This window comes from Dasypus novemcinctus, chromosome 1, assembly GCF_030445035.2.
Source record: "Dasypus novemcinctus isolate mDasNov1 chromosome 1, mDasNov1.1.hap2, whole genome shotgun sequence".
In the NCBI taxonomy this organism is placed as follows: domain Eukaryota; kingdom Metazoa; phylum Chordata; class Mammalia; order Cingulata; family Dasypodidae; genus Dasypus; species Dasypus novemcinctus.
In genome coordinates this window covers 128,369,066-128,397,013 of record NC_080673.1, presented here as the reverse complement: position 1 = coordinate 128,397,013, position 27,948 = coordinate 128,369,066, and the positions used below count along the sequence as shown (strand labels likewise).

Genomic DNA, 27,948 nt, shown 5'->3' with positions numbered 1-27,948 from the left:
AAGACATTATTCTGAGTGAAATAAACCAGGTAAAAAGGGCAACTATTAAATGAGCTCACTGATATGAAATAATTAGAGAATTCATTTCAATTTGATAGAGTCAGAAATTAGAATATAAGTTAGCCTGGGCCAGACTGGGGGTAGAGAATGGAGAGTTACTGCTTGATTGGTACAGGGTTTCCATTTAGGGTAATGGAAAAGTTTGGTAATGGATGGTGGTGATGGTAGCACAACATTGTAAGTGTAATTTGCCCCACTGAATCATATATGTGAATGTGGTTGAGAGGGGGAAATTTCTTTCTTTTTTAATATTTATCCCTTTTCCCCACTGCCATCCCCCTCCCCCATTGCCTGCTTTCTGTGTCCATTTGCTATGAGTGCTTCTCTATCTGCTTGTCTTCTCTTTAGGCAGCATTGGGAACTGATCCTGGGACCTTCCGGATCAGTTCCCAGGAGGGAAGAGGTGGGAGAGAGGTGCTCAATCTCTTGAGGCATCTCAGCTCCCTGGTCTACTGCATCTCTTATTGTTTCTCCTCTGTGTCTCTTTGTTGTTGTTGCGTCATCTTGCTGCACCAGCTCTCCACACAGGCCAGCACTCCACAAGAGCCAGCTCGCCATGTGGGCCAGCATTCTGCCTGGGCCAGCTCTCCTTCACTAGGAGGCTACAGGAAACGAATCCTGGACCACCCCATATGTTAGATGGGAGCCCAATTGTTTGAGCCACATCCACTTCCCAGAAATTTCAGGTTGTATATATGTTACTAGAATAAAAAATTTTAAAACCCCACAGGACTGCACAACAAAAACAGTGAACCCTAATGTAAACTATGGTTAATACTAGAATTATATTATTAATAATATTGTTTCATCATTTGTAGCAAAGGTACCACACTAACGTAAAATTTTAATAGTGGAGGTATATAGGATCGCTGTATTTTCTGCAAGCCTACAACTCTCTAATAAAAAATTATTAAAAAATAATAAAGTAAAACAAATACCTTAAAAAAATTTGTCCAGGGGACAGGACTAGGGACAGTTTGGAAAAGAATTTTCCACCTTGGTGGTTTCAAACTTGTGGTCTGGGATTTCCTTTCCTTTCCTTCTGAGATTTCTCACATCAGTGACAAGTTCTGGGTTCTCCCCTGCTCCCTGTAACTGATGCCTTGAACTTGAGTCCTGCCTGTAATGCTAGGTCTCATTCTGGCATGGAGGAGTAATTTGATAGAAGCTTATTTTTAAGACATTATTAGTTGGTATTATTTAAAAGTAAGTGAAACCATTTTGTTTTGGTTAATGCTTAGGTTCTCCTTTTCCAGCTCTTTCACATAATTAGAAGAAAGAATTTGTGTTTTCCTGCCTAGAGCTAAATATTTCACAACTCTAACCAAATCTTTGTAATTACTTCTAAGAGTATATAAAAATCAAGCACCTTGAGTGGTCTAAAAAGACTGGTTGGTTATTTGAAGAATAAGTTTCTTTGTTATTGCTATTTGTCATAGCATAATAGCACCTCCTTTTTACTCTGTAAAGAAGAATGAGGGAAGCAGTCATGGCTCCAGTGACTGGGCTCCCACCTCCCACATGGGGATGTCCCTGGTTCGGATCCTTGTGCCTCCTAAAGAAGACAGCAAGCTGGCATGATGGGCAGGCACAGCAAGCTGACACAACAAGAGACACAAGAAGAAAAAACATAATGAGAGACTCAGTAAAGCAGAGCAGAGGTTCCTGGCGCCTTCTTAAAAAAGAAGACAGTGAGCTGACGTGACAGGCAGGCGTGGCAAGCTGACTCAGCAAGCTGAATGCAGCAAGAGATGTGGGGAGGGAAAACATAATAAGAGACCCAACAAACCAGGGAGCAGAGGTGGCTCAAGCAATTAAGCACCTCCCTCCCACATCAGAGGTCCTGGGTTTGGCTCCCAGTGCCTCCTAAAGAAACAAGGAAGATGAACAGATGTAACAAGTGCAAACAAGGAGGGGGTGGGGAAAAATAAATAAAATAAATCTTTTTTTAAAAAAAGAATGAGGTGGCATAGGAGAGAAAATTACAAATATGCTTTCACTGTAGGATGGGAGGAAAGAAAAGTGCTTGGAGATGGAACTAAAAGATTATCCTGTGTTCTCTTAATTTGCTCTACATTGAAAGGATCATTTTCAATATTATCTCTATTTTTTTTTTTTACTATGGGGTGTTACAATTTTCATGTTTGTTTACTGTATTTATTCCTCTATTTTTCTTATGTTGGAATTGTGTGAAATGGACTTGTTTTGTTTTATAGGTGAACATCATTCCAATAATTGCAAAAGCTGACACAATTGCCAAGAATGAATTACACAAATTCAAAAGTAAGATCATGAGTGAACTAGTCAGCAATGGCGTCCAGATATACCAGTTCCCCACAGATGAAGAAACGGTGGCGGAGATCAATGCAACAATGAGTGTAAGTCCTCAAGTAAGAAGGGACCAACAGATGCTTTTCCTGAAAACTTCTTTTAGAAGCAGCATTGTAGAGTTGATGGAACATTGGTCAAGGAATCTGAGATTTTTTTTTTTTTTTTTAAAGATGTATTTATTTATTTCCCTCCCATTCCCCCCACCCCTCCCCGGTTGTCTGTTCTCTTTGTCTATTTGCTGCGTGTTCTTCTTTGTCCACTTTGGTTGTTGTCAGCAGCATGGGAATCTGTTTCTTTTTGTTGCATCGCTGCATCAGCTCTCCGTGTGTGTGGCACCATTCCTGGGGAGGCTGCACTTTCTTACATGCTGGGCGGCTCTCCTTACGGGGCGCACTCCTTGCACGTGGGGCTCCCCTATGTGGGGTACACCCCTGCGTGGCAGGGCACTCCTTGCGTGCATCAGCACTGCACATGGGCCAGCTCCACACACGGGAGGCCCGGGGCTTGAAACTTGGACCTCCCATGTGGTGGACGGATGCCCTAACCACTGGGCCAAGTCTGCTTCCCGGAATCTGGGATCTTAGTTCAACTCTGCCACTAATTTAACCACTCTCTTCACCAGTTTCTCCAGCTGACAAATGAGAGTTAGACGAGATGATCTCAAACCTCTTTCCAGCTCTTCACAGTTATGATTTCTATGGCAAATCTTGTGGGGAGGGAATGTCATCCAGCACTGGTTTATACAAAGCAGCTCAAAGGAAAGAGATATCTGTTGTGCCTGCCAGTTTTGGCAGAAATATGTCTACCTGCTTCAGTTTTGTTTTCATGATTGGTTCTTGCCTTTCTCTCCTTTTTATTTTTCCTACCTTTCCTGAATTGCTAGGTATACTGGCAGTTGATTACAATTTCCATATCACAGAGAACTGGACAGGAGACAAATGATTAAATCTCTACTAATTTTTGAAAGTGTGCCTGAGACTGAAATCTCCCTAGTGAGTCTCTGTCCTGCCAATTGATACCCGAACCTTTTCCACTGTTCCTTTGTGTCTTATATCCATGGCTTATCCACAAGGCACAATGACTATACATACCTTTTTTGTGTGTTTGGGGATTCGAAACTTTCTGCAAATGCAGCATTCTCTGTACATGGTAGATGCCCAATAATGATTATTGGAATTCTTAGATTTATAGGTTAGCTTCAGTGAAATATAATTAGGAACTGTTAAATAGCTTGTAATTTCCTGAAAACATGTTAAATAATGATTTAGAAGTTTGCTGATGGCAGGAGAAGCAGTCTAGATTTTTCAATTTATGGTAGGTTGAGGTATGCTCTACCTTCCTTAGTAGATGTGACCAAGAAAAGTTGTGTCTAAGCATATCATTATTAAGTATACTAAAAGCATTTCATTTTGACATTTTAATAATAACTTTATTTAGAAATAATTGGCATATCATACAATTCCCCATTTAAATTGTGTAATTTAATGGTTTATGGTATTTTCACAGTCAGTTTAAGAATGTTTTCATCACCTCACAAAAAGAAACCCGATACCTACGCTTTTAGCAATGATCCCCCATTTCGCAAGTGTGAAGCAGAGTGTGGAACTGGTGGAGAAGCGGCCTTTGTCGGAGCTGTGGGAGATAACATTCTGTGCTTGTGTTGGTTGGCAGGTCCACCTCCCATTTGCAGTGGTCGGCAGCACCGAAGAGGTGAAGATCGGAAACAAGATGGCGAAGGCCAGGCAGTATCCCTGGGGTGTGGTGCAGGGTATGTCACTTCACAGGGAAGGGCCTCTTCATGTTTAACCCATGCGGTGAATGTCTACATTTTCTTTCTTCAGCATCTTACTTGGGGAGGTCCTCAGCAGTGGGCAGGCAGAGGGAGTGGTGGGGTTTCACACTGGCAGTTGTGTTCCACAGAAGAGAGGAAGAAGGAGTTCTACCAGGTAGGTAGACAATGGAGAGAAGTGGCTGCAAATCCCTAGTGCCAATGAGGCGGCCTATCAAGAGTGCTGGTTGTGTGGGACATTCAGTGTACAGTCCTGATAGAAGAGACTTCTTCCCTAAGGGTTTGGACACGTAAAGTATGAGAAAGCTGCAAAAACTTTCTTAGCAAATAGGAGGGCACTTATTTCTTCATCATCTCTGAAAAAGTTGTCCCCCAATGAAATGTTATTTCAATAAATACCAGAGCCTGATGAGAATGTCTGGTCTATATTTGGCTCTGTGGGGCAGGACCACAGTCTCTAACCTAAAGAAGCTCCTAGTATATCACTTAGAAGGTCTAGGACTCTATTACCTACCCTTGTGTGTTTTTGAAGGATGGCTGTAGAAAGTTCCCTCATTCATTTGAGCTATATAACTCCTCATTTTCCTTTGTTCCCTGAATGAAGGCAATGAATCTGTGAGAAGCAGGGAGAATTTTTCCTAGGAAAATTTGCTTTAGTTTTCTGAATCCCACCAATTTTTCTACAATAAGAAAACTCATTTCCTTACAGTGTTGTTGATAAAATTAAATGCTGCAGTATGTATTAAACTACTTTGTCCAGTTCTAGACAGCATGGAGTAGTAGAAATAGCCCTGATTTTGGAGCCAGATCTAACTGTGTTTGAATCTAGACCCTGCGACCTCTAATTGGGAGGTCAGCTTGCTTATCAACTCCATAATGCTTCTGCATCTACAACCAATGCAGCGTCTACCTTGCAGGATTATCACAAAGCAAAGACAATATTTGTAGATCTTTCCCTGCAATGCCCTGCTGAGTAAGCACTTGGCAGTCACCGTTGTCATCCTCAGCCATATGGTCAGTGCTGTCTTCGTTAGCAATGTAGGGGGATTCCTGCAGAAAGGGTTTCAGGAAATAACATCGTGGAAGTGCCGCTTCAATTATTCAGCGACATTGCTGCTAAACCCTCCTCCCCTGACTTTTAAAAAAAATCTCTTGCAGTTGAGAATGAAAACCATTGTGATTTTGTGAAACTTCGGGAGATGCTGATCCGTGTGAACATGGAAGACTTGCGAGAACAGACTCACACCCGCCACTATGAACTGTATCGGCGCTGTAAGCTCGAGGAGATGGGCTTCAAAGACACAGACCCCGACAGCAAGCCCTTCAGGTAGGAGGGGGCCTCGCAGGCAGGTGCTTCCAGACGGTGGTGGGGGGACGCTGTTTCAGTTTGTGAAGGGCTTCTAAGGCAATATACCAGAAATGTGTTGGCTTTTATACTGGGAATTTATTAGGTTCTGAGGCAGTGAAAGTGTCCAAATCAAGGTAGCATCAAGAGATGCTGTCTCACCAAGTGGATCAGGCACGTGGCGGTGGCACCTAAAGACGCTTTCTCTCCAAGCTCGGCTGTGGGCAGTCAAGCTCATGGCAGGGCAGAAAGCCCATCTGCTCATCTCTCCCCTCTCCTCCAGACCTTGCCTTTCAGCTACAAGCTGCTCCAAGGGCTGAGCCTCGCAGGCACCTCTTCCTGTGCCTCTGTGCTCCGCTGATTCCAGCCTCCAGCCTCTGGGACCTCTCTTTCTGTCTCTGAGGCTTTTTCCCCTGTGTGCCTCTCTTTCGGTTCTCTGTTTATGAGGGGCTCTAACAAGAGGGCCAAGACCCACCCTGACTTGGCTCACTGAAGCAATCCAGCGAAAGGCCTGCCTTTTGAATCCAGTCCGATCAGAGGGTCCCGTACCCACACGGATAGATTAGGCCCAAGAACATGGTCCTTTCTGGGATCCACCAAAAAGCTCTAACTGTCACAGACACATTGGTGCATCACAGAAATGTCTTATTGGATTACTGGTGATGAAGGGAACTTCTGGGAGAAGATGAATAGTGCATATGGCCAGGCATTAAGATAACCACTTTATTTGCATTATTCCAATTAACTGAAGTAGTATAAGTCTTTATTATCTTTCTCATTTTATTGGTGACGAACTGCCCAAGGTTCTACAGGTTGTGATGGGGGCTGGTTCAAGCCCTAGCAATCTGGCTCCTGATCACATCACAGTCTTAACCAGAATACTTGCAGAGGTAGGGAGCCATTTAAAAGGCCTGGCTGCTGATTACAGGTTTTCCCACTCTTTTTGTGGTACTGGGGGCCAGGGATTGAACCTGGGACCTCATATGTGGGGAGCTAGTGCTCAACCACTGAGCCACGTCAGTGAGCCCGAGTTGTTTTTTTTTTTTTTTTTTTTAAGGAGGTACCGGGAACTGATCCCAAAACCCTCCCATGTGGGAAGCAAGGTGCCAACTGCTTCAGTCACATCCACTCCCCTGCCCATTCATTTTTCCCAAAGAGGTTTAGCTCCCCAAGACTCTTAATTTTTGAAGCACTCTGACTGATTTTCAGCAGTTTGGGACAATTCTGACAACAGGGGATGAATGGGAAAGTGAATATTTTTAGAATATTTATGTATTTTCCTTCGTAATTGATGGATGGCAATGAAGAGGCAAAGTGTACAGGGGAGAGTAAAGAAATTAATTTGGAATCAGTGCCCTAGCAAAAGCCCAGTCCCTGTCAGAACCCAGTGGTGGGGAAGGGGTCATGGGGCTCGCTGTTGCCTACCCCTCCAGGCTGGGGAATAGTGGGTCTGTCCTGGGTAATGGAGAAGGTGGAGCTACCGGGTGAGGTTCTCCACCTCCTGGGGCAAGGAGGGCCTCTTTGTCCACATCAGGCCCAAGCAATTTCTTTCCAGGGATTTGAATTGAGGTGTTATGTGTCTGGGCTTGGCACCTCTACTGACTGGGGGCCACAGCTGCTTGGAGATGACTGTGTTCCTCAGTGGTGCTTAGTATAACTCAGTCCCCGATAGCTAGGAGCTGGTTGGCTGTAGAACCTGGGTCTTGAGTGGGCATGGGACTTAGGCTTATAAAGCTGACCATTTCTAACCATGTGAAATGTCCCCTTTTGAGGCAATGTAGGAATCCTTTTTGTGTACACAAGGTTAGCTAATTTGAGCATTGTAACACATTCACCACAAAATAGTCCCTATAAAATTAAGCTGACTCTGGTTGTTACATCTGATGAAAATGGTTTTCATGGGGTACAGATTATCTTTGTCATTCCAGAGTATTTGTTTTCAGGCGTTAAGATGGAGCAAAAGGTGCTGCTAGAAAGTTGAACTCATTTCTCCTCTCCCTTGTTGAAATCCAGACAGAGTTTAAAAGCCTGCGCTAGGAGTAGGAGTCTGGATTCTGCTACTGCGTAAATCCTTAGCCTGTTCAGGCCTACTTTCTTCACCTGTGTAATGAAGAACTGAACTAGATAAGGAAGCAGTCACATTTAGTAAAAGGACTTTTTCTATAAAGGGCCAGATAGTAAGTATTTCAGGCTCTTTGGGCATATGGTCTCTGCTGTAACTCTGCTCTCATAGGTGCAAAGGAACCCTAGACCATGCTTAAATGAATGGGTGTGGGTGTGTTTTAAAAAAAAAAAAAATAGATTTACAAAACAGGTGGCAGGGTCAGATTTGGCCCTCATGCTGTAGATTGCCAGCCCTGGACCCTGTCACAACGTGAGGCCCATGAACAGCCTGCAAAAGTTTGTCTTCGTGTCAATATTCCTTAAGTTTGTTAGAGGTCATCTGTCCCCTCCCCCAAAATTAACCTTTCCGGACAGATATATTCTTATTGGCTCTAAAACGTGAAGTCTCTGTGATGCAATCCTGGCCCAAGTGGCTCAATCTGCCTGCTGGGCCGGGGATGACCAGGCCTTCCCGCCACCACCACCAGGACCCCTTAGGGTCTCTGATACCTGGGAATGGTGAGGATTTCCCGCTGTTGGACATGCAGCCTCCTATGCTGTCTCTGTTGCTGGAACGTGTTGCAACCCCAGGGTAACTCCACAAGAAGGGAGGTGGAGCTGGATAGGTCCAGCAGGGCTTCTGCTAGAAGCTGCTTTATCCACATAAGTCTCCCCTCCCCCTTTGAATCCATTTCTGCTGGCCTGATGTGTCCTTTTTTGATGCCATGGGCAAAATAGCTCTGTATCTCTATATCTATTGCTATCATCTGTATCTCTCTCTAATTAATTAATTACTAAGGCCTTTACATTTTTCCCCTTAAATAAGAAAATAAGAAGTCGAGAAAAGTAGACTTTCTGAAAATGAATGCCTCTGTCATCCTAACAATTGGGCACAGTTTCTCCTTTAGAAATCTACTCACTCAATCCCAGGTGTCCCTCCTGGTTCAGGAAAGATTATTTAGAACATAAAGGTTGGCTTTGAACCACGTGTGTTGGCAAATAGCAGTGAAAAATGAATTTGATTTTCCTTTTCTTGGAAACTACTGCTTTAGAAGGGGCTCAGCCCTTCCATTTGAGGAATTTCAGGAATCCCCATCACTTCCTGTGAACCTGAAACTACACTGAGGGAGCAGGGAGTGAAGTGACCCCTGCACAAGGATGAAGGAATTAAGGAAAGGCAAAAACCACAGTTGACTTATGAATGATTTCCCAGAAATCCATCTTCGAAGTCACCAACCCAGATGCTTTTAGAAGATTTTTTCCATATGACTTAGACTCAGCTCAAAGGAGGGCTCAAGACTATATATGCTCAAAGTAGCAGATTCCTGTGTGGGTGCACAATGCAGTTCATCCTTCCCTTGGGCACCTGTGTCCACCATTTGTCCTTCAGGTCCCACTTGGGTGTGTAAAGCAGAGTGACCTCCAAGGCCAAGGCTGGTATCTGGCCATCACCACCGGGGTATTGCACCAGGCTGGGCACAGAAAGGACTGTCCTAAAGCCTCGGGAGCACACCATAGGCACTAAAGCTGACTGAGCCCGGCCCCAGTGCTCGCCTTAAACCTGCTGTGTTAGTCAATCAAAGGTGTGCCGATGCAGAGTACCAGAACTGTTGGCTTTTATATAGGGTATTTATTTGGGGTAAATGCTGACAGTGACAAGGCCCTAAAGAATCCAACTCAAGGCTACTTTCTCAGCAGAGTCAGTTGCCACATGTTGAAGCAAGATGGTCGCTTATTTCTGCCGGGTCTCTGCTTCCCCTCTGGGCTTCCAGTCCCCTTTCTCTCCTAGTTAGGGCTCATCTCCCAGGGCTCCCTACATCATCTCAGCTGGCTTCCCAAGGTCAGCCGTAGGCCACCAGGGAAATGGTCCATCTCTCCCGGTACCCCAGGATCAAACATGACAGAACTCTCTCTTCTGGTATGTCTTCTTGAGCAAGTATCCATTTATGTATGTATGTATTTTCTATCTATCTATCTATCTATCTATCTATCTATCTATCTATCTATCTATCTATCTATAGGTTTATTTTTTATTTATTTCTCTCCCCTTCTTCCCTCACCCCAGTTGTCTGCTTTCTGTGTCCATTCGCTGCGTGTTCTTCTGTGACTGCTTCTATCCTTATCAGCGGCACCGGGAATCTGTGTTTCTTTTCGTTGTATCTTCTTGCTGTGTCACCTCTCCGTGTGTGCGGCGCGATTCTTGGGCAGGCTGCACTTTCTTTCGCACTGGGCGGCTCTCCTTACGGGGCGTCCTCCCTGTGCATGGGGCTCCTCTATGCAAGGGACACCCCTGCGTGGCAGGGCACTCCTTGAGCGCATCTGCACTGCGCATGGGCCAGCTCCACACGGGTCAAACCGCAGACCTCCCATGTGGTAGGCGGACGCCCTATCCATTGGGCCAAGTCCGCTTCCCAGTATCCATTTATATCGGCCCCAAGGGGGCAGGAACTCAACCTGAGTCACACCCTACTGAGTGGTCAAATCAAAGTCCTAATCTTAAACAGGTAATGTAATCAAAGACATCTTAGCTGAATCTAATGCAGTCAAAGGGTATCACACCCAGAGGAATAGATTAGTTTACAAACATTATCTTTCTCTTTTTGGGATTCATAAATAATCTCAAACTGTCATACCTGCCTAAATTCAGAGTTGCGTCTTTCTTATCCTGTAGCAGGATATATTCTGGTTTCAACCTGCTTTTCCCTGTGCTCATATTTTCCCACTGCCTGCCCTGCAGCCTTGGAGCTCTGCTTCAACACAGTCAACACCCACGCCTTCCCTGGACCCAGGTCCGTCCTTCACCCAGAAATCAGCTCCTTTCTGGCTAGCCTTTTAGAGTAGAAAAGGAGAAGGGGATGGAGAACCTGAGTGGGGACTGGTCGTGTCCTCCCTGGAGCCACTTCTGGCTTCCTTTTCTTGTGAGATACCATTGCCTTTTTCAGAATTGTCTGTCTGAACCTCTCCCCATCTCAAAATACAACCCCCTCCTTTACTCTCCACAAAGCAGGTCACAGAAAATGCTCAGGTACCAACACTGTCTCAAGGGAATAGGAAGTGTTCAGGCACATGAGACCCATTTGTTTTTAGGAATTTCTAGGCTTGGGGTTCACCAGCTGTGCAATGACAAGGCCTTACAGGCTGTGCATTCGGTGGACAGAGTTCCCTTGCTCTGAACAAGGGCAGCTTGAGTTCACATCCTGGCTCTGCCACCTCTTCATTTTGTGCCCTGGACAAATTGCCAAGCACCTCTGTGTCCACGTTCCTTCATCTGTAAAATGGAGGTAAAGAAATACCTCCCTGGTTGGGCTGTTGTCAGAATTTAGTTAATTTATATGTTCAAATGTGCTTCATACAGATACTGGCAATGGTGATCATAAATAGCATGCCCTCCACTAGGTGTTCCAGGAGACTCTAACAGGGAGAGAATTATGCGTGAATTAACAGAATGCAGGATGAACTGAAGTGTGTAGACTCATTCTCTCTTCCTTTCACTTCCCTGAGAAAGCTTGCCCCTACCAAGAGCTGTTAAAAGAAAATTAGAAGATAAAATCCTCAGTTTCAAACCTGATAAAAGGGTGTTAATAATTGCAATTAAAAATTAAATTTAAAGAGCTAAGAATTATAAAAGATATCATCAGTTTAGGTGTTCGTGAGGGGATAACATAGAACCAGTTCAGAGGGAATGACTAGCAGCATTGGTGAGGGTGACTGCTTGGTGTCTCTAATTTATAAGTTGGTTGGCAGAGGTGTTGGGAATATGACTATGCTGTGGTCATTCTAAGTTATTCTTAAGTGACTTATTGTAGTTTTAACTTCTTGGGTAAAGCTGTATGATTTATTTTTCATATGTTACTGATGGTGATTTTCAATGTCAAGAGCTCCATAATTGGCTCATATCCTAGGATACAATGATCTGATAAGAAGTAGCCTTTCCTGAGCCTGTTTTCCTGTTCTGGCCGGGGATATCAAAACTACAACAACACTCATGGCTGAGGGCCTTCTTGCCAATGTCAAAGTTGCTTCTTATGTGAGATGCTTCTCTAGGACAGGGGCTTTCCAACTTTGGACTGCGAACTTCAGTATAAAATTATTTTTCACCATGATCCAGTACACACATTTCATGAAGTAATACCCTCTTATTGATTGCAATGCTCTCGGATATTTTCTATCCACATCTCTTCAACTTTCTTTTAATATGCTAGTTAGGACTCATCATTGAGTCAGGACCCATCCGTTGAAAATTTATTGCCAGAAACTGGAACATAAGGTAGGGCACGGTTGGGACTGGGTAAGTCGAATCATCTTGAGATAGGATTTGAGGTAGGATCTTTAGGTAGGATTTTCTAAAGTATATTCCTTGTCTGCTTACTTAAAAACAATGGACGATGAAAACAAACTTGGGGAATTCTAAGTTGATCAAAGTTAAACAGGTTCTTTAACGAAATACCTTCTCAGAGCAAGTAGTATGTAGAAAACTACATCAAATCTCTTGGAATTCACTTAAAAATTACAGATTATTTTGCCTTAGCCTGGTAGAATTTCCAAGCATGGGATTAGGAATATGTATTTAAAAGAAAAGTACAATAAAACTGGACCAGGTTGTCCTGATGTGCTGCCAGGTTTGGGATCCATTATGCGTTATGGATCTCCTAAAGAACGGTCATGTTTCATTTTCTCTTAAATGCTTTGACTTTGGAATCCTGGTTTTGAAGATCATCTCTTAAAACTAGTGATCCCTGGAACACAATTTGGAAAGTATATCTTGGTAGTTTTTCTATAAAAGCTATTCCATTGCTTTTGAGAAATGGGAAATATGTTCATAATCCTAAAGTCAACAAAAGCTGAGTTTCCCCCAAAATTTCATAGCAAAGACAAATCATCCTCCAACTTTGGCAGTTCCTACCCAAATAATGGTTTGAAGAGTTTAGTATAAGGTAATGAGCAAAATCAAATTCATTTATAACTCTATCATCAACATATTTCTATATCTCCATGGCTATGTGTCTTTAAATCCCAAGTCCAAATAGTCCTATTAATATTGGCCAAACTTGTTTTTATCTCATAAGGCAATGTGAAAGCCAACTATACCTCTGGAAACTCCACGCACAGGATTGCTTATAAACATTTAGTGTTGTTACTCTTGAGGGTGTTTCTAATTGTTTAGTTCTTTGTAGAAGTACATACCTACATAAGCATCCTCACACCTCTGAATGCCCTTGAACTTCTGAATGGACAGAGGTGAATGCTCTCAGGTGGTTCTGCATGGTGTCTGGAGCTATCTGTACTTGTTATCCAACCTAATCGTCTACTTTTTGGATGGAAGGGGTGGAAATCCTGAAGACAGTGTTACTATAACAACTATTGTTTAGGGAAACTACAAGAGAGAAATAGAAATAGCAACTTGTAAAATATCAGCAAGTGTTTGTGTGTATGTGTGTATGTGTGTGTTTGGCAGCTGTGTTATCAAAGGCAATTTCTCTGTAAACTGTTTTGTTCTGACTTAGAAATAAAGTCGAGGCGTGGCATTCAATTTAAAATATTGGGCTCTGAGTTCTTATAGACAGTACGAGGATGGGGTTTAACATTAAAATAAAACCTCCCTGCTTTATTTACAGTTGTTAATTTTGAAAAGTAGCAATTTTCTATAATACACTTAGAGATACTATTGTCTCTCTTGTCTGTTCAGTGAGTCTGTTTTCCAAATGGAGATAAGTGGGAGGAGGGTAATATTTATTAAGCACTGATTATATGTCAAATGCTTTCCTCACTTTCCCCCCATTTATTACTCTCATAATAATACCTCTAGAAGGTATGATTATATTCACGTATTATACATGAGGAAATTGAGGCTTAGAGAGGTTGTGCCTTTCCCAACATCAGTCAGTAAATTAGTTTAGCCAGAATTCCAACCCTGAACTGTGATTCCAGTGCCTGTTCATTTCTCTCCCTACATTATGCTGCCTCCATCTTTTAAAGTTTTGAATCATGTCTTTGGATCTACCTTGTCCACCAATCTGGAGGATACTAGTCAGCTTAGCCTAGATTTTCTCTGTACATGTACGATAAAGCTTAACTAGTAAGAGAAATACATTGTAGTGCTGAATTGTAGTTATTGCCTCATCTCTGGTTCTTGGTGCACTCCTCTTTCCAACCAACAAATAGCTAAAATGAAAATTGTGCTATTTGTCTTTTAATATTGTAAGCAACAGCCTTGTCTTTTTTTTTTTAAGTTGATGGTGTAGAAGTTATATGAACTGAAATTTCGTATAATACCATTTCATGGTACTCTCCCTGATTTTTGAATTTGGAATAGTCTTCAGGAGACATATGAAGCAAAAAGGAATGAATTCTTGGGAGAACTTCAGAAGAAAGAAGAAGAAATGAGACAAATGTTTGTTATGAGAGTCAAGGAGAAAGAAGCTGAACTTAAAGAGGCAGAGAAAGAGGTAATTTATTAGTACTTTATTTTTTATAGTACTTCATAGCTTTCTATTATTTTGCATGAATAGCAGACCAAGCCATCAAGAAAAGTGGGTCAAATATCCTTATCCTCATTTTACAGATGATAAATCTGTAGTCATAAAGGTTAAGCAGTTTATGCAGTGACATGCCTACTAAGTAACAGCTGAGACTAAAACTAGATTGTAGACCTCTAGGCACGTTTAAGTTTGAAGGAGTCAGTGATCTTTGTAGTTCTGTGTTTCCTCACGTCTTAAGTCTTGAAAGTGAGATTTGGGATTCTGGACTATTACTATTATCTATCAGCCAACGAAGTGAGCTAAATTTTGGAAGGACTCTTGGTGAATGGGAACAGTCCAATGCTCATGAAAATTTCTGACTCCATGTTACTGCTTGTGATTTTTGCTTTGCTGGGGATGAATTCCCTGGCCTAGTGTCCTTCTGACCTTACCATGTTCCCCATCTCTACATGAAGTTTACATGAAGTAGTTTACTTCCTAGAAGTTTACATGGATTTCTACTGTGACACTCATCCTGTTTTTTTATTTAAAGATTTATTTATTTATTTATTTCTCTCCACCCCTTGTTTGCATTTGCTGTGACTGTTCGTTGTGTGCTTGTCTTCCTTTTTTAGGAGGCACCAGGAACTGAACCTGGGACCTCCCATGTGGGAGGGAGGCACCTAATCGTTTGAGCCACCTCTGCTCCCTGCTTTGTTGTGTCTCATTATGTTTTCCTTCTTGTCATTTGCTGCATCATCTTATTGCATCAACTCACCATGCCAGCCTGTCGCATCAGCTCATTGTCTTGCTCCTCTTCTTAAGGAGGTACCAGGAACCGAACTCAGGAGCCCCCATGTGATAGGCAAGAGCTCAGTCACTTGAACCATATTCCCTTCCCTCATCCTGTTTTATTATTATTGTGTGTGTCTGGTTGTATGTAACATGTTTCTACTGGTAGATAATAAGTATCTCAAGTGCTTCACCCCTAGATCAATGCATTTCCGAATGAAATTGTCTGCATAATTTCCCCATTATTCCCTTTTAATTTATCTTTATTAAGATGACTGAAACTTAGAGAATATTTAAATACCTCTGTATTTGAGATGGTTTTGCTGCAGAGGAAGGAAATTTAAGCCTTATTTCCTATTGGTGTTAAGAACCAAGTGGATACTGGTAAAAATCTAAAATTATCTATTAATAATAGGGATTTTTTTCCTTCCTTCCTTTCTCCCTTTCTTTCTTCTCACTCTCCTTCCCTTCTTTCTTCCCTTATTTCAGCTTTTGTTTCTGAATATTTTCTTAAATTCATTTTGTCAATGGCCAGATATTTCTCAACATCTTTTATTATTTAAATAGCTAATACATATTTTCATAAGTAGTCATTATATGACTATAAGTAAATGTATATTACATACTTAAACAAAGGACCAGAAGTAAAGAACTCCTCTTACCACTAGAGTGAACTTCTTGGTATGATTATGGATAATTTTTTTTTTCTTCTTTATCCTTTGGAAAACAAATATTTTATTACTAGAAAAAGTGGACAGGGAATTCTTTCAGACCCAAGGAGTTAAAATCTCAAGGCTAGGATCCCAAGGCATGCTCTTCAGCATCTTAGCATACCGTCTCCACTAAGTCACCAAAATGTACTTCACTCCTGTAATCAAAGCCAAAGCAGCTACGTGATGCAAATTTTGTTTTGTAATAGATCCAAATAACCTTACGTCAGTAAAATTTTCATACCTTTTCCCAACCCTGTCCTCTTTTCCTCTCCAGCTTCATGAGAAGTTTGACCTCCTAAAGCGGACACACCAAGAAGAGAAGAAGAAAGTGGAAGACAAGAAGAAGGAGCTTGAGGAAGAGGTGAATAATTTCCAAAAGAAGAAAGCAGCAACTCAATTACTACAGTCCCAGGCCCAGCAATCTGGGGCCCAGCAAACCAAGAAAGACAAGGATAAGAAAAAGTAAGCAGGTGTCACCCCCTGGTTTTGGGGCCTCTAACAGTTTATTCCTCTTGCATGTCTCTACTTTTCCCATTTACAGACTCGGAACCTGGTCTATTACGAGAAAGATCAAAACAAGTATTTTCTCTACAGTGCAGGGAAGATGATAATGGTTTTTAAGTATTTTTAAAGGGTACACAAACATTAATTTATAAAACTTGACCACATTGATCAAGCAGTCAGGACTTGAGTAACCTCCTCTCCAGTAGCATCTTCTGCACCAACACTAGGAAAAGGCAGGCTTATTTCTCTTCAGAACTCCCTGAAGACCATTCTCATGACTCTTGATTGTGATTGTTGAAATTATTTTCTTATTCTGTTTTTAAAGCTTGATAAGCCAGTCATTGAGAGTTTTGTTCCCAAAATGAAATATTTGGAAGAGCTACTAGTGCCCACAATTTTCCTTCTAAATTCAACAAGATGATGAAATGTCTCATTGTCAAAATGGGATCCAAATGACTATCCAGTAAGAGACCCCATCCAACCTCAAGGCACACCTATACCCACACATAAACCATTTTAAAATATGGCCTTGATTTAATGTGCCAAAGGGTCAGGTTCTGCTCTTGAGTTGGCCACTTCCTAGGTACTCCAATAGCAGCTGTCTGCATCCAGTTGAAGATTTGGGCCTTCCTAGAAATTTCCCTACCATTTGAAACTCTAAATTGAATCACCTCAAAGACTGGAGAGTGCAGTTTTATGCCATTAGCTATTGGTTTGAAAGCAAGTACAGTGGTCATAGGATATCTGTGAGGAAACCTTTGTGGTTGCCTCATGGATGGCATATCTGCATATGTTGCCCCAATTTGACTGTTGAAAATGTGGTGCTCTTAGGGCAGCTGTGAAGCATATCACACCTTGTTTCAGAATTCTTGCTTTCCATCCTTAGATGCTAAGGTTCTAGGGAATGAGCTGACAACTAAGTAAACAACATGCTGGTACTTGAGCAAGCAAAGAATTACATTATTTAAAAATAAAGTACAAAGGATTGAGTCTCTGCACAATCATTGAGATCTTTCATAGGAAAAAGTGAACAAATCAAAATGCACCGTGACCATTACAAACTTTGGCTTTCTGAGCTCTGAGACAGCAGAAAATGTGTCTAGAGTAAGGGAACAGGAAAATTTTCTAAGCAATAGTGGAAGTATCTGGTACAGATGAGGTGAGATTTTAATGGGGGTGGGAGAGACATAAGTGGTCAATGGAGTATTAGGGTTCAAAATTTAGTTATACTGGATTCTGGTAATAACCATTTTCTAGATTATAATCACGAAAAAGCTTCATAGCTATGCACATCGGGAAAGTGCTGGACATAAATGGTGATGGTCCACATTCAGGGATTACAGTGACTTTTAATCCAGTAAAGACAAATAAAAGTACATTTCTTATAAACTGCCATTTGGCATTGTACCCTTTTGATCCAAACTAACCCAAACTGAAAATAGGGGTGTGTATAGGTGAGTGTGTGTTTGTGTGTGTAGGTGAGTATGGGTTTGTGTGTTTATCTGTAGGCATGAATGACTGAAATAGAGAAAAGGCTGCTGACTCACAGCTTAGGAAACCCAAAGTCAAGTTTTTTCTTACCCTGAAATACTAAAGTGCATAAAGGTGCATGTTTTAGAACTAAAACAGTTTATAAAAGGCCAGCAATGTTAAAAGAATATTTCATGTATACTGGATGTGCCTTTAAGCAATAAAAATTCCAAGAGCTGATCAGTATTGTGCTTCCATTAAAAAAAACAGTCTCTCTAGTAACAAACTTTCCAGTGTAGGGAAATTTTTTCCTTGCCCTTTTGAACATGTTGGGTTATTTTCTTTCCATTCTTGTATAATGCTTTTAAAGTTTGTATAACTGTGTGAATTCTCTTCTAGCCTTATTTATATATTCTCATTTGTAATTAATGTAATTAGATTTAATTTGGTTCACAGCAGACACTAGGTTTTGGGCCTGATAATGGCATGTAGGTTTTTGTATAATTTCTAGGTTCTTATCCTTTTTCATACTTTCCCATTTGTTCAGTGAAAACAACTGCCAGTTGGAGGCCAGAGGTGTAAAAGTACAAAATAACTAACTAAATAAAATCACACTTCTTACTGCCACTGCTCTTGGAGAGTTTTGGTTAGAGAAGATCACAGAAAGACAATTAAGAGAGTAACCAGAGCAGCACTTTGAAAATAACCAGGAAGACTCTTTCCTTATAGCTCAGCTGGAGGAGATCATGGAGTCACCACATGTGCAGCTTAGGTGGTTCTGTTCTAGGTAGAAAATACAAAAGAGATGCTTATTAATTTACCTGCTATTTTCCACTGCAGAGCTTAACTTAGTTTTTCTACTAAGTTTAAATTGTTTTTTTTTTTTTTCTATGCTAATGAAATGCTCCCTTTTTAATGTAGGTAAGACTTTATATTCTCCTTGACCTATAGTGGCATGAGAGCATATAACATTTCCTAAGATTACAGACAAAGTAGAATTAATGCTGGCACTGCCATTAGCTGGAGCCCACCTTCTGTCATCTCTGGCTGCCCCAGTGTGGGGACTGGCCAAGGGTAAGTTGTTCAGTGGATGGTAGTCATCTTTTCTGAAAACTATACACAAAGTTGCCAGCAGGTGTTTGCTGGTTACAATGCATCTACACCCCCAAAATTTTAAAATCCTTCATTTTAAAACTTCACCTGACATCTGATAATTATAGTTTATACAACCATCTACTTATTATTTTTTTTTAATATTTTAATTTCTGCTAAGGAATACAGTTGCATGGTTTGGCATTGCTTTGTATTTAAAGAGGGGGAAGCTCCTGGCATTGCTTTAGCTGTAACCATATAATGATCGTCCTTTTTTTTTTTTCTTCCCAAGTAGATTAGTAGCATGTTTATCTGCTAATCCTCAAGCTACTTTAGACATTTTTTCCAAGTTAATTGTACAGACATTTATTGTACATTTATTCTCTGACTTCTTCAGCAGCTCAGAAATAGAAGATGAAGCTCCTATTCAGTATTAATGTGATACCCAAACCTAATAGATAATGCTTTTGTGTTGAGAAAATTAAAATCAAATAGTAGATTCTTCCACCAGAACATGAAATGGTTTCAAGAAGTCACTCGTGAATTTTAAATTACATGCAAATGGAAACTAACCATGTGTTTTTTAATTAAAAATTAAAATTTGCTTTTGCTTGTCATGTAGAATTTGCCTTCTCAAATTTTACAGTTTTAATTTTTATCAATTCCATAATCATTGCATGAGCGTTCACCGTCACTGAATGCTGGTGCTGGCGCTCCTAATTTTCCTTTCTTTTTTATTATTATTTCTAACTTTTTTGTTTTGTTTTTTAACTTGCAGTGCAAGCTTCACATAAAGCCTGGCAAGCCAAGGATGTTCCCGCATTCACCTGCTTTTGCAGTAATATTGTGTCTCTGCCATCTGTTTCCTTTTATTTTTATTTTTTTACTCTTCCCCAAACACCAATAACTATTAACTCATTTTGCTGAATGTTGTTGGGTGGTGGAAAATGATAGAACAAGGGAATGACAGCAAAAGTTATGTGCAGCTGGACTTTATTTCTAGGAAGCAAATGGTTTGTCTTTTATGCCTGTTCAGAATGGCAGCAGTAAGCACGCCTGTTACTTGTATGTTGCTTTGGACTGAGGAAAGGAGGGCGAAATGCTATATGTACGTCTGACATGAAAACAAACGTCTCACCGCCTCAGCAGCTCAACTGAAAACCAGAACAGCCATGAAAAACTTGCATTTTCTTGATTGTTCATCTCAATTCCTGAACACCCTCTGTCTCTTTCCCACATTTGCTCCAAACTAAGGTAGATTTGTGTATAGGCAGAACTGAGGGTAAGCTTTATATGAGTTTTACACTTGCATGAATTTTTCATTTTAACCGATTCGGCCTGGGCTTGTAGGTCTGTTCAGACTATTTCCTCTTTACGGGTTTAAGCTGCATCTGAACCCCATCCCTCAAATCATGGCCACATTGGAGCAGGAGGACTGTGAGAAGAAAACTTATAGATTATGTTCACTTTTACCAGTGTGAACTGGTTATATAGGTTACCAGTGAAACCTATGCTTTCACAGATAGAGATCTCAAAGGTTGGATGACACAACTTTCTACTAAGGATGATGGTTTTCTACAACCTAATTCCTACTTAAGATATGAAATCTTTGATAAACTCACTTGAATTTGTTCTTAGTGGGTTGAATGGAGAGGACCAAATGACAGATTCCAGGATATCAGTACAACTTCAAATAAAATTTTTAACCAAGAGAAGAAAATTTCTAGGAATGCTTCAAATAGAAAATTTGTTACAAACTGTGTGTCATCTGCAGCACAAATTTGAGGGGAGGAATGGGTAAGAATACACAATACAAACACATGAGCCAGGAAAGTAGAAATTCAACTTTATATCCAGCTTCCTTGCTTAGTCCCCTTTCAATATTTGGAATAAAAGGAAGAAGAAATAGAACAGCTGGTTCCCAAATCCAGTTGTCTTGGGATTTTCCTCACCATGACTAGCTTCACCTGCTCTATACGTCCAAGGCCCATTGAGGGAATGCCCCAGAGCCTAGTCAGTGAGGACTAAGACTAACCCGCAGCGCACACTGTAAATGTGCACTATACCTAATTTGCATAGAAAAGGGAATAATTATTTAATCTCTTCTCTGTGACATTCCTTTCTGATGCTTATCCTCTTCCTCTTTTCTACTATCAAGGTCTTCCCAGCTTCCTAATTTGTAGTCTCCTGGTTCTTACTTGAAAGGATATTTCTCATTATTCTAGTAATTCACCCCTGCAACTTCCTTCTGATCATCCCTAGTCGTAAAGGAATAGGACAGAATCTAATCCATCCAACTGACACACCCTTTTTTTTTTCAATTAACAAGTCTTTTCATTGATTCTAACAATTCCTTCTCTTTGTCATATTCTTAGGAGAAAGAAGGAATGATTGTCTATGAACTGATTTGAGCTTAATTAGGCCAAGGAAGGAAATCAGTTATTGAATCCCAAATTAAGTTAGCACTAGTGATATAAGGATGAGTTTAGGAGCCACTGGACCAGGTGTTTTTGTTTGTCTGCTTGCTTGTTTGATGGTTCCAGTCTGAGGCTAGTTTGGAGCAGCCAAAAATGTGATGGCATGCTGATTCTAACCATCGGCTGAATCTGCTCATCTCCGTGCACCAGACAAAAGGCTGAATACTTGCCATGTGCTTGTTCTTACCACTGCTTGTGTGAGCATTTTTGTGCCTTGTAACAGAAAATACTTTTTGTTTCTGCATCTCTAAAGCCTTCTTAAAATGAGCCTAGCAGTGAAAGGCATCCAATGACTTTTTGATTCCAAGATTATTATTTTTTTGCATTAAATTTTTCAGAATAAAGTAAATCATATGGAGAGTCAGGGAATAAAAGGACAAAAGAAAGATATAAAGCCTTTTCCCCCCTAATGTATTGCTTCTGAATTTTTTTCTACAACTCCTCTCCAGCCCTGTTTAGTTTGTTATTGCTGCTCTTTTCTTTTCTTTCCGTATCTATGCCTTTTTTTCACAGTAGTCCTTGGCTCTGCACGGAATAAATGATACCCTCAGTCTAATTGGATGTGCTTTCGCCTCTGCATGTAAGTACGGTAGTAAGAAATCTTTGAGATCTATTTTTTTTTATTGGAAAAATCAAATGGGGTGGATAGATTCTTTTTTTTATTTTCATTCATTTTGAGTGGGGTAGGGAGGTAACGGTTTGGTAGTCTTTCGAAAAATAGACAAGTGTAATTGTATTAAAATGGCTACATTTATCTTTTTACAAGAACCATGTAAATTCATGTTCCTCTTTATTATCAATGTGGATGTTCAGAAATTACTATCTCAGCGTGTGTTCATGGGCGTCAATGGATACTATAGAGCATTCTTGGTTCTGACAATGTCAATAAAGCTGGAATGAGAAACTACCTTCTACTAGAGAAAATCAAAAGGAAAAAAAAATATGCAAGGCTGTCGTCATCACTGCCTACTTTTTGGCAATCTTAGTTTCATATTCTCTCCCTCATACTAATTCTGGCAGGTTTTTTTTTTTGCCAGACAGTTCCAACTGGCCTCTCCCATCTTTTATGCAGTCATAATGACCAACTTTTTGCTTCTTGCTTCTTCAAGTCTTTAGTTTAGATATCTGTAACAATTGTATATGCAAAAGGGTGGAAAAGAACTTATTGGCAGTTATGAGACTATGTTTTCCCAGCTTAGACTCTATTAATTGGCCAAGGTTTTGTCCAGAAAAGGCATCTCAACCAGGGGAATCATCTAATGTAACACTGGGCACAGGTTACTTACTTTCTTTTCTGCTTTGTGATCTCACCAGCAATAACATTTTTCTCCATATCTTGTGGATCTCAAATAGACTTGGTTTCCTCACTTTCTTGACACATCCATGAGTGGTTCACATATAAGCTGCTGAGTCAGGTTTTTCAGCTGTTTACCAACCCACATCATACTGTCTCTGTGTGGTCCTTACCAAAACTGTCCATTCAGAACTCTTTGTTTTGCCATTTGCGACCATCTGAAATTGTCAAGTCTCAACTTCAAAAGTCCTGGTTCCATTGACAGGACATGTATGTGATGACTCTTTAGTAGATGTTTAGACCTACAAAGTCTAGATTGTATGTAGGTATGAAGGGAATTTTTAAAATAAATTGACAAGCTGTGAACAGCATTAGAACTTTTGTCTATTTCTTAATTTTAAAATATGCTGATATGCCTTAAAACTGTAGCTGTAGATCATTGTCATTTTGCTGTTTGAAAATAACCAATGTGTTTTCTAAAAATGTTGTATAATCTACTTTCAGTGTTAATGCAGAATTGTCATATATGTAAGTTGCATGTTAGACATTTGTTTTTTTAAAAAAGCAAAAATAATTGTATTGATGTGAAGCATATCATTTTTCAAGTATGAAAGTAATCATTCAGCAAACATGTTCAGTAACTTGGTGTCTTTTAAGGTAGGAAAGTGGTGGACAGGTAATCTATGCATACATATATCAACAGTGCCAAGACATAAAGCAGGGGAAAATATATTTTTACCCAAACATTATTTTGTGTGCCCTTTTGTGAGTTCTTTTTAGTCATTGCTTGTTATCATATGTGTACATGCTTATATTGGATGAAAGAAATAGGGATGAAAGAGTGTCATGCTTTCTTGCCTTGTCTGGTGGACTTCTGACGCTACAATCTGAGCAGCCAACTTCTCCAAGATATTTGCTATTTTGTGGCATCCTGCACTTCATATACCATCTCTGCCACCCATTTCTCCCTCATTCCCATGCCCTTCTGCCCTTATTGGCATCACCTGGGGCCCCAACACGCTGGGTGCAGCGGAAGCATCCTCTCCTTTCCTGGTTTCTGTCGGCAATGCTACTGCTCACCCTCCAGCCCTGTTCTGTGAAGCAATCCTTGTAACCTACACACTGCTGTTCTTTCACAGCTTACTGTAGAGAAGCTTTTTTTTTTTTTTTAAAACCTTTAAGAATCACATTTGAATCTGAACCTTTCTTTTTTCTCTTCTGTAGCTTCTTCTTTATGTAACCATCCTGTTGACAAGCTCTACTCTCTCCTAATGGACATAGAACATTAGAAGAGCAGGAGCTGTCTGTTCACACGTGTTGGGGAAGAATTGCCTCATTTCCACCATCGCCTCCTATTCTTTTAGAGTTTGGGTCAAATATTGCACTGCTGTTTGTATTGATCAGTGTCTGTTTACATACCACTCCCCACAGTGGATAATGAAGTGACTTATCATTACCAAAAATAGAAATATTTAAAACTAATTACAAGGAAAAAGAAAGTGAGTGAAACAAAGAACATGGGCCAAGACCCAAGGGACCAGGTGCTGGATCCACTTGCTTAGCTGTCGTGTTCTTGAAGCTGCTGATCCAGGAACTCACGGACTGAAGACAAGTGCGCATCCTCACCCGAGGTGGCCAGCACCTCCAGGGCCTGCCAACTTGACCTAGTGCTAACTTCAGACCTCTCTGTCCCATGAGCAACATTCTGAACACCCTGATCAGGATCCTCAACCATCAGGTCATAAGATCTGAGCAACATTTTCCTTCTTTTGTTAGTTTTGGGTTTTTAAAATTTTATTTTATTTTTAAACATTTGAGAATTGCATGAACAGAGATGGCTGAATTTTTTTTTTTTTTTTTTTAATTTGGAGTGTTCTATTGATTCAATGTTTTTATTTTACAGCTGACCATCTGCCTCTTGAGAGAGGGATGTGGGCATTCTTCCTTAAATTCAGCACCATTGTTTTATTTTACTCTTTTTGTTACCTGCATCCCTTATATAAGTTGTTGCGGGTTTGGGATTCTGTTTTGAAGAAAAAAAAAACCTTTCAGTTAGCCATTTGTTTTATGTGTTGGTTATTCAAAGTTAGTTTGGGTATCAAATTTATGCCAGTTTTAAGCTCACTTCATGGGGAAATTTAAACAAAAATGAAGTGACAAAATTCTGTTTAAGACGCCCTCATCACAAATACAAAAAAAAAATTCCATTTGTTACTGGGGTTTTTACCTACAATTTTAATTATGTTTAAAATGTGCCAGTGCCAGGGAGATGACTTTTCAGCCTCAGGGGTTCAATTTATATTTAAAGAGACCTTAAAATACCTTTCTGGTCCATCTGCTTTGCCTGTGTCCAGTTTTTTACCCAGGACCCATGTGTCCTGGACCGTGGGATATGAACCCCAAATAAGTACATATCCTTTCCCAGACAGCAGCAGCATTAACTGGCTCTGAAACACATTACCTTCTCAAAGTTACCCAGGTGGCTCTCCAGTGTCTGCAAAAAACCTGATGGAAATCAAAGTATTCAGACTGGATCACTTGTAATACACACACGTACAGACACACACGCCTGCTGGAATTTGTGATTTCTAAAGCTGACCTGTTTGTGATGGGTCAGATTCAGGGCTAGGTTATTAACAGTAACATCTTAGGGCCAGTTTTAAAATTCCTATCTATGCATGAACTTAAAATGTATGAACATGCATTTTAAGTTACTTTTTAATTTCATTACTTGTCTATAATCTTCGCTTATTTCTACATTTTTCAGCCTCACAGAAGGTAGGTCATTAAAAAAAACTTGGTGGCACGAGTTGCATTTTTGTCAAGATCTTTAGGAATGTTTCTATATAAGAATGGTAACATGCTTCTGTTGGAAAGTGAGCTAATGAAATAGTACCTGCCTTTTGAACCATTTGATTCCTGGAAAGTGGTTACCTGGTACAACTGAATAAGCATGCTGGCAAGCATCTTCCTTTATTTAGAAAGAACCTATTGCTAAATTTAAGTAAGGTCAGATTACGCCATTAAATGGTAAAGCCCAAGAATCTCCTTCATACTACACTATTATCCCTAAGGATAGAAATCTGCAAGTCACTTGACCATTGTTTGTGGATGGTGGTGCCAACTCAACGCATGCCAGAGCATGACACTGGCTATCAGTTTTGTAAACTGAACATGTATGTAGATCTTCTTGTATGGGAAAACTTGTAATAACTAGGTATGACAGCTTTATTCTTAAACTCCTTAAATATTTTGCTACTAGCTTTACCCTAGTGTACATACACACACATACATATTTTAAGGAAGCATCAGGGAATGAACCAGGGACCTTGCACATATGAAGCAGGTGCTCAACTACTGAGCTACAAGCACTCCCCAACCATGCATTTTTAAAAGAAAAAATTCTACCTTAGGTTGTAAAGCTTTTTTAAGCAATATTTAGTTTTTTGTTTTTTTTAAAATAGAGAACTGAGTAATCTTATTGCTACTACATTTTCCGTTTTTTAGTCAACAGGTTTAGGAAGCTTAATATTAATAGTAATCACTGTAAAGAAATTTTTTAAAAAAGTAATCACTTAGATGGGCACAGGGGACAGAGGCTGTTATAAGTAGGTTGGCATTTGTTCAGTTTCCCAGAGGGAAAAGTGCATTGTCATCTCTCTTCAGGCTTCTAAAATAGGCTACCATTGATTGGGCAATTTATCTCAGGTAGTTCCTTCTCAAGTGTTGATAAACTGGTTGGTTCTCATTCTGCTGGCTGACCAAATAAAGTATGTGATATCATCCAAGGAATCAACGGTAATAAAAATTATTTGCTTATCGTAAACTAGATTGTAGAAAAGGAATGCAAGGAGAATTGAGCTGTCTGAATCTATTCCCATGTAATAGGCTTTTCTGCCTTTTTGCTACAAGTGCAGTCTACACAGTCTACTTTGAGTTTGGCATAGAACATGTATAAAGGAGACGTGGTCTCAGTAATGTGCTGAGGTGGGGTAGATAAAACAGGTCATTCTCAACATGTTTCACCAAACTTTTTTACTGCCATCACCTCTGAGTATAAAATGAAACTTCTCAATTATTAAATGTTTTTTTCCCTGTCATTGGCCCAGATTATGGGTAAACAGTTGTGAATATATGAAATACTAAGTACACGATTTTTACTGTATTTAAGTGACACGTCTACATAAAACTTACTGCTTTGCAGTTGACTCATCTTACCACTGACAGTGATGGCAGCATGGCTCACTTCTAAGATCCTTGTGCTTAAGGTCAAGGCCCTAGTATCCGGATTTTGCCCTTCAGACCAGTGTCTTTATCAAGCAACTGGCATACCCAAAGCTGGTGAGGAGACTTCATTTGAGGAGCCTAGTTGTAAGTCTAGTTAGCCACTTACTTTCCTTGTCATCTATTCCTGACTAGTAGCTGTATGAAATGAAATCTTCTGACTCATCTTATGAGGTACCAATGAAGACTTCACCATCTGCCCCAAATCAGTTTCCTGCAGTGCTGAGTAGAACGATCTTTCAGTCTACTACGGAACCTATTTTCAGAATCATGGTAGGCAGATCAGGGGAGGCAGATACTTTAACCAGATGTGTCTCTGTCCCACCAAAAGAACAAATGAGTGTGCAAATAGGGAGCAGATGGAGAATTCTAGACTTAACTGTGACTTGATACCAGCAACCATCTGCCCTTTCTATGGCTGACCTTGCTAAAGTTCCCTCAGCCCCACGTGCAGATAGGCCTATACCTTAAGTGATGTTGTCTCCCCCCATCCCGACTTGAGATGGCGCCCTTGTCTGTTTACTCATTGTTTTTTCACTTTTTTTTTTTTGCTTGTTTCTAATTTAGGAGGCACAGGGAACCGAACTGGGACCTCCCAAATGGGAGGCAGGTGCTCACCCATTTTAGCCACATCTGCCCCTGCTTGGTTTTTGCTTGTTGTCCGCTCGTGTTTCCCCCTCATCTGCTTGTTGCTTTTGCTTGATGCTGCTCTTTAGGAGGCACCAGGAACCGAACCTGGGAGAACCACGTGGGAGGCAGGCACCCAACTGCCGTAGCCAAATCTGCCCACTGATGTTTTCAAACCGTAAACAGTATTTTTTTGTCTTAGTAACGAGAGAGTTTTCCAACTGCTCATTCCCATGCAGTAAGCCCAAACACTTCAACTGCTCCCAGAAATTTTTAAAATTGTTTTTCCCCCCTAAAAGCACCAACTAGTGGTCAAAACTCAAAGCATTATTTATGACATATCTCTTTTTTTGTTTTTAGGAGATAAGGGCATTGAACCTGGTACTTCACACATGCAAAGCAGGCAATCAACCACTGAGCTACTCCCACACCTAAAGCATTTAATAACCCAGGTGTAAGAGACATATAAAGGGTAATCTCAATTTTGGAGGCTTCGGAAATGACATTTGTTAGGCAAAACCTCATGACAGGTAATAAGTAGGAAGAGTAATAATGATTTCAGACGAGTTAACAGTTAAAACCTGTTACAAAATCCTCAGCTAGGTGGCA

The 27,948-nt window shown here is 40.5% G+C and overlaps 1 protein-coding gene across 4 annotated transcripts in view; it reads left to right on the top strand.

The window, feature by feature from the left end:
- The window catches only part of SEPTIN11 (septin 11), a 106,738-nt gene extending 80,518 nt beyond the window's left edge, over positions 1-26,220 (top strand). Inside the window, exons 5-11 of one of the 4 annotated variants that reach the window (XR_011649118.1) lie at positions 2,277-2,438; positions 4,063-4,159; positions 5,339-5,507; positions 13,942-14,074; positions 15,866-16,053; positions 19,436-21,714; positions 23,653-26,220. Coding sequence is in view for 3 of the 4 variants with exons in the window: in XM_071215927.1 (XP_071072028.1) it covers positions 2,277-2,438; positions 4,063-4,159; positions 5,339-5,507; positions 13,942-14,074; positions 15,866-16,053; positions 21,648-21,672 (774 nt within the window). In the remaining variant the exon portion in view is untranslated. Of the gene's footprint in view, positions 1-2,276; positions 2,439-4,062; positions 4,160-5,338; positions 5,508-13,941; positions 14,075-15,865; positions 16,054-19,435; positions 23,178-23,652 lie in introns of those variants that run through there. The other 3 variants (XM_071215927.1, XM_023582824.2, XM_058296565.1) reach the window with 3 other exon arrangements.
- The last annotated feature ends 1,728 nt before the right edge of the window (positions 26,221-27,948 follow it).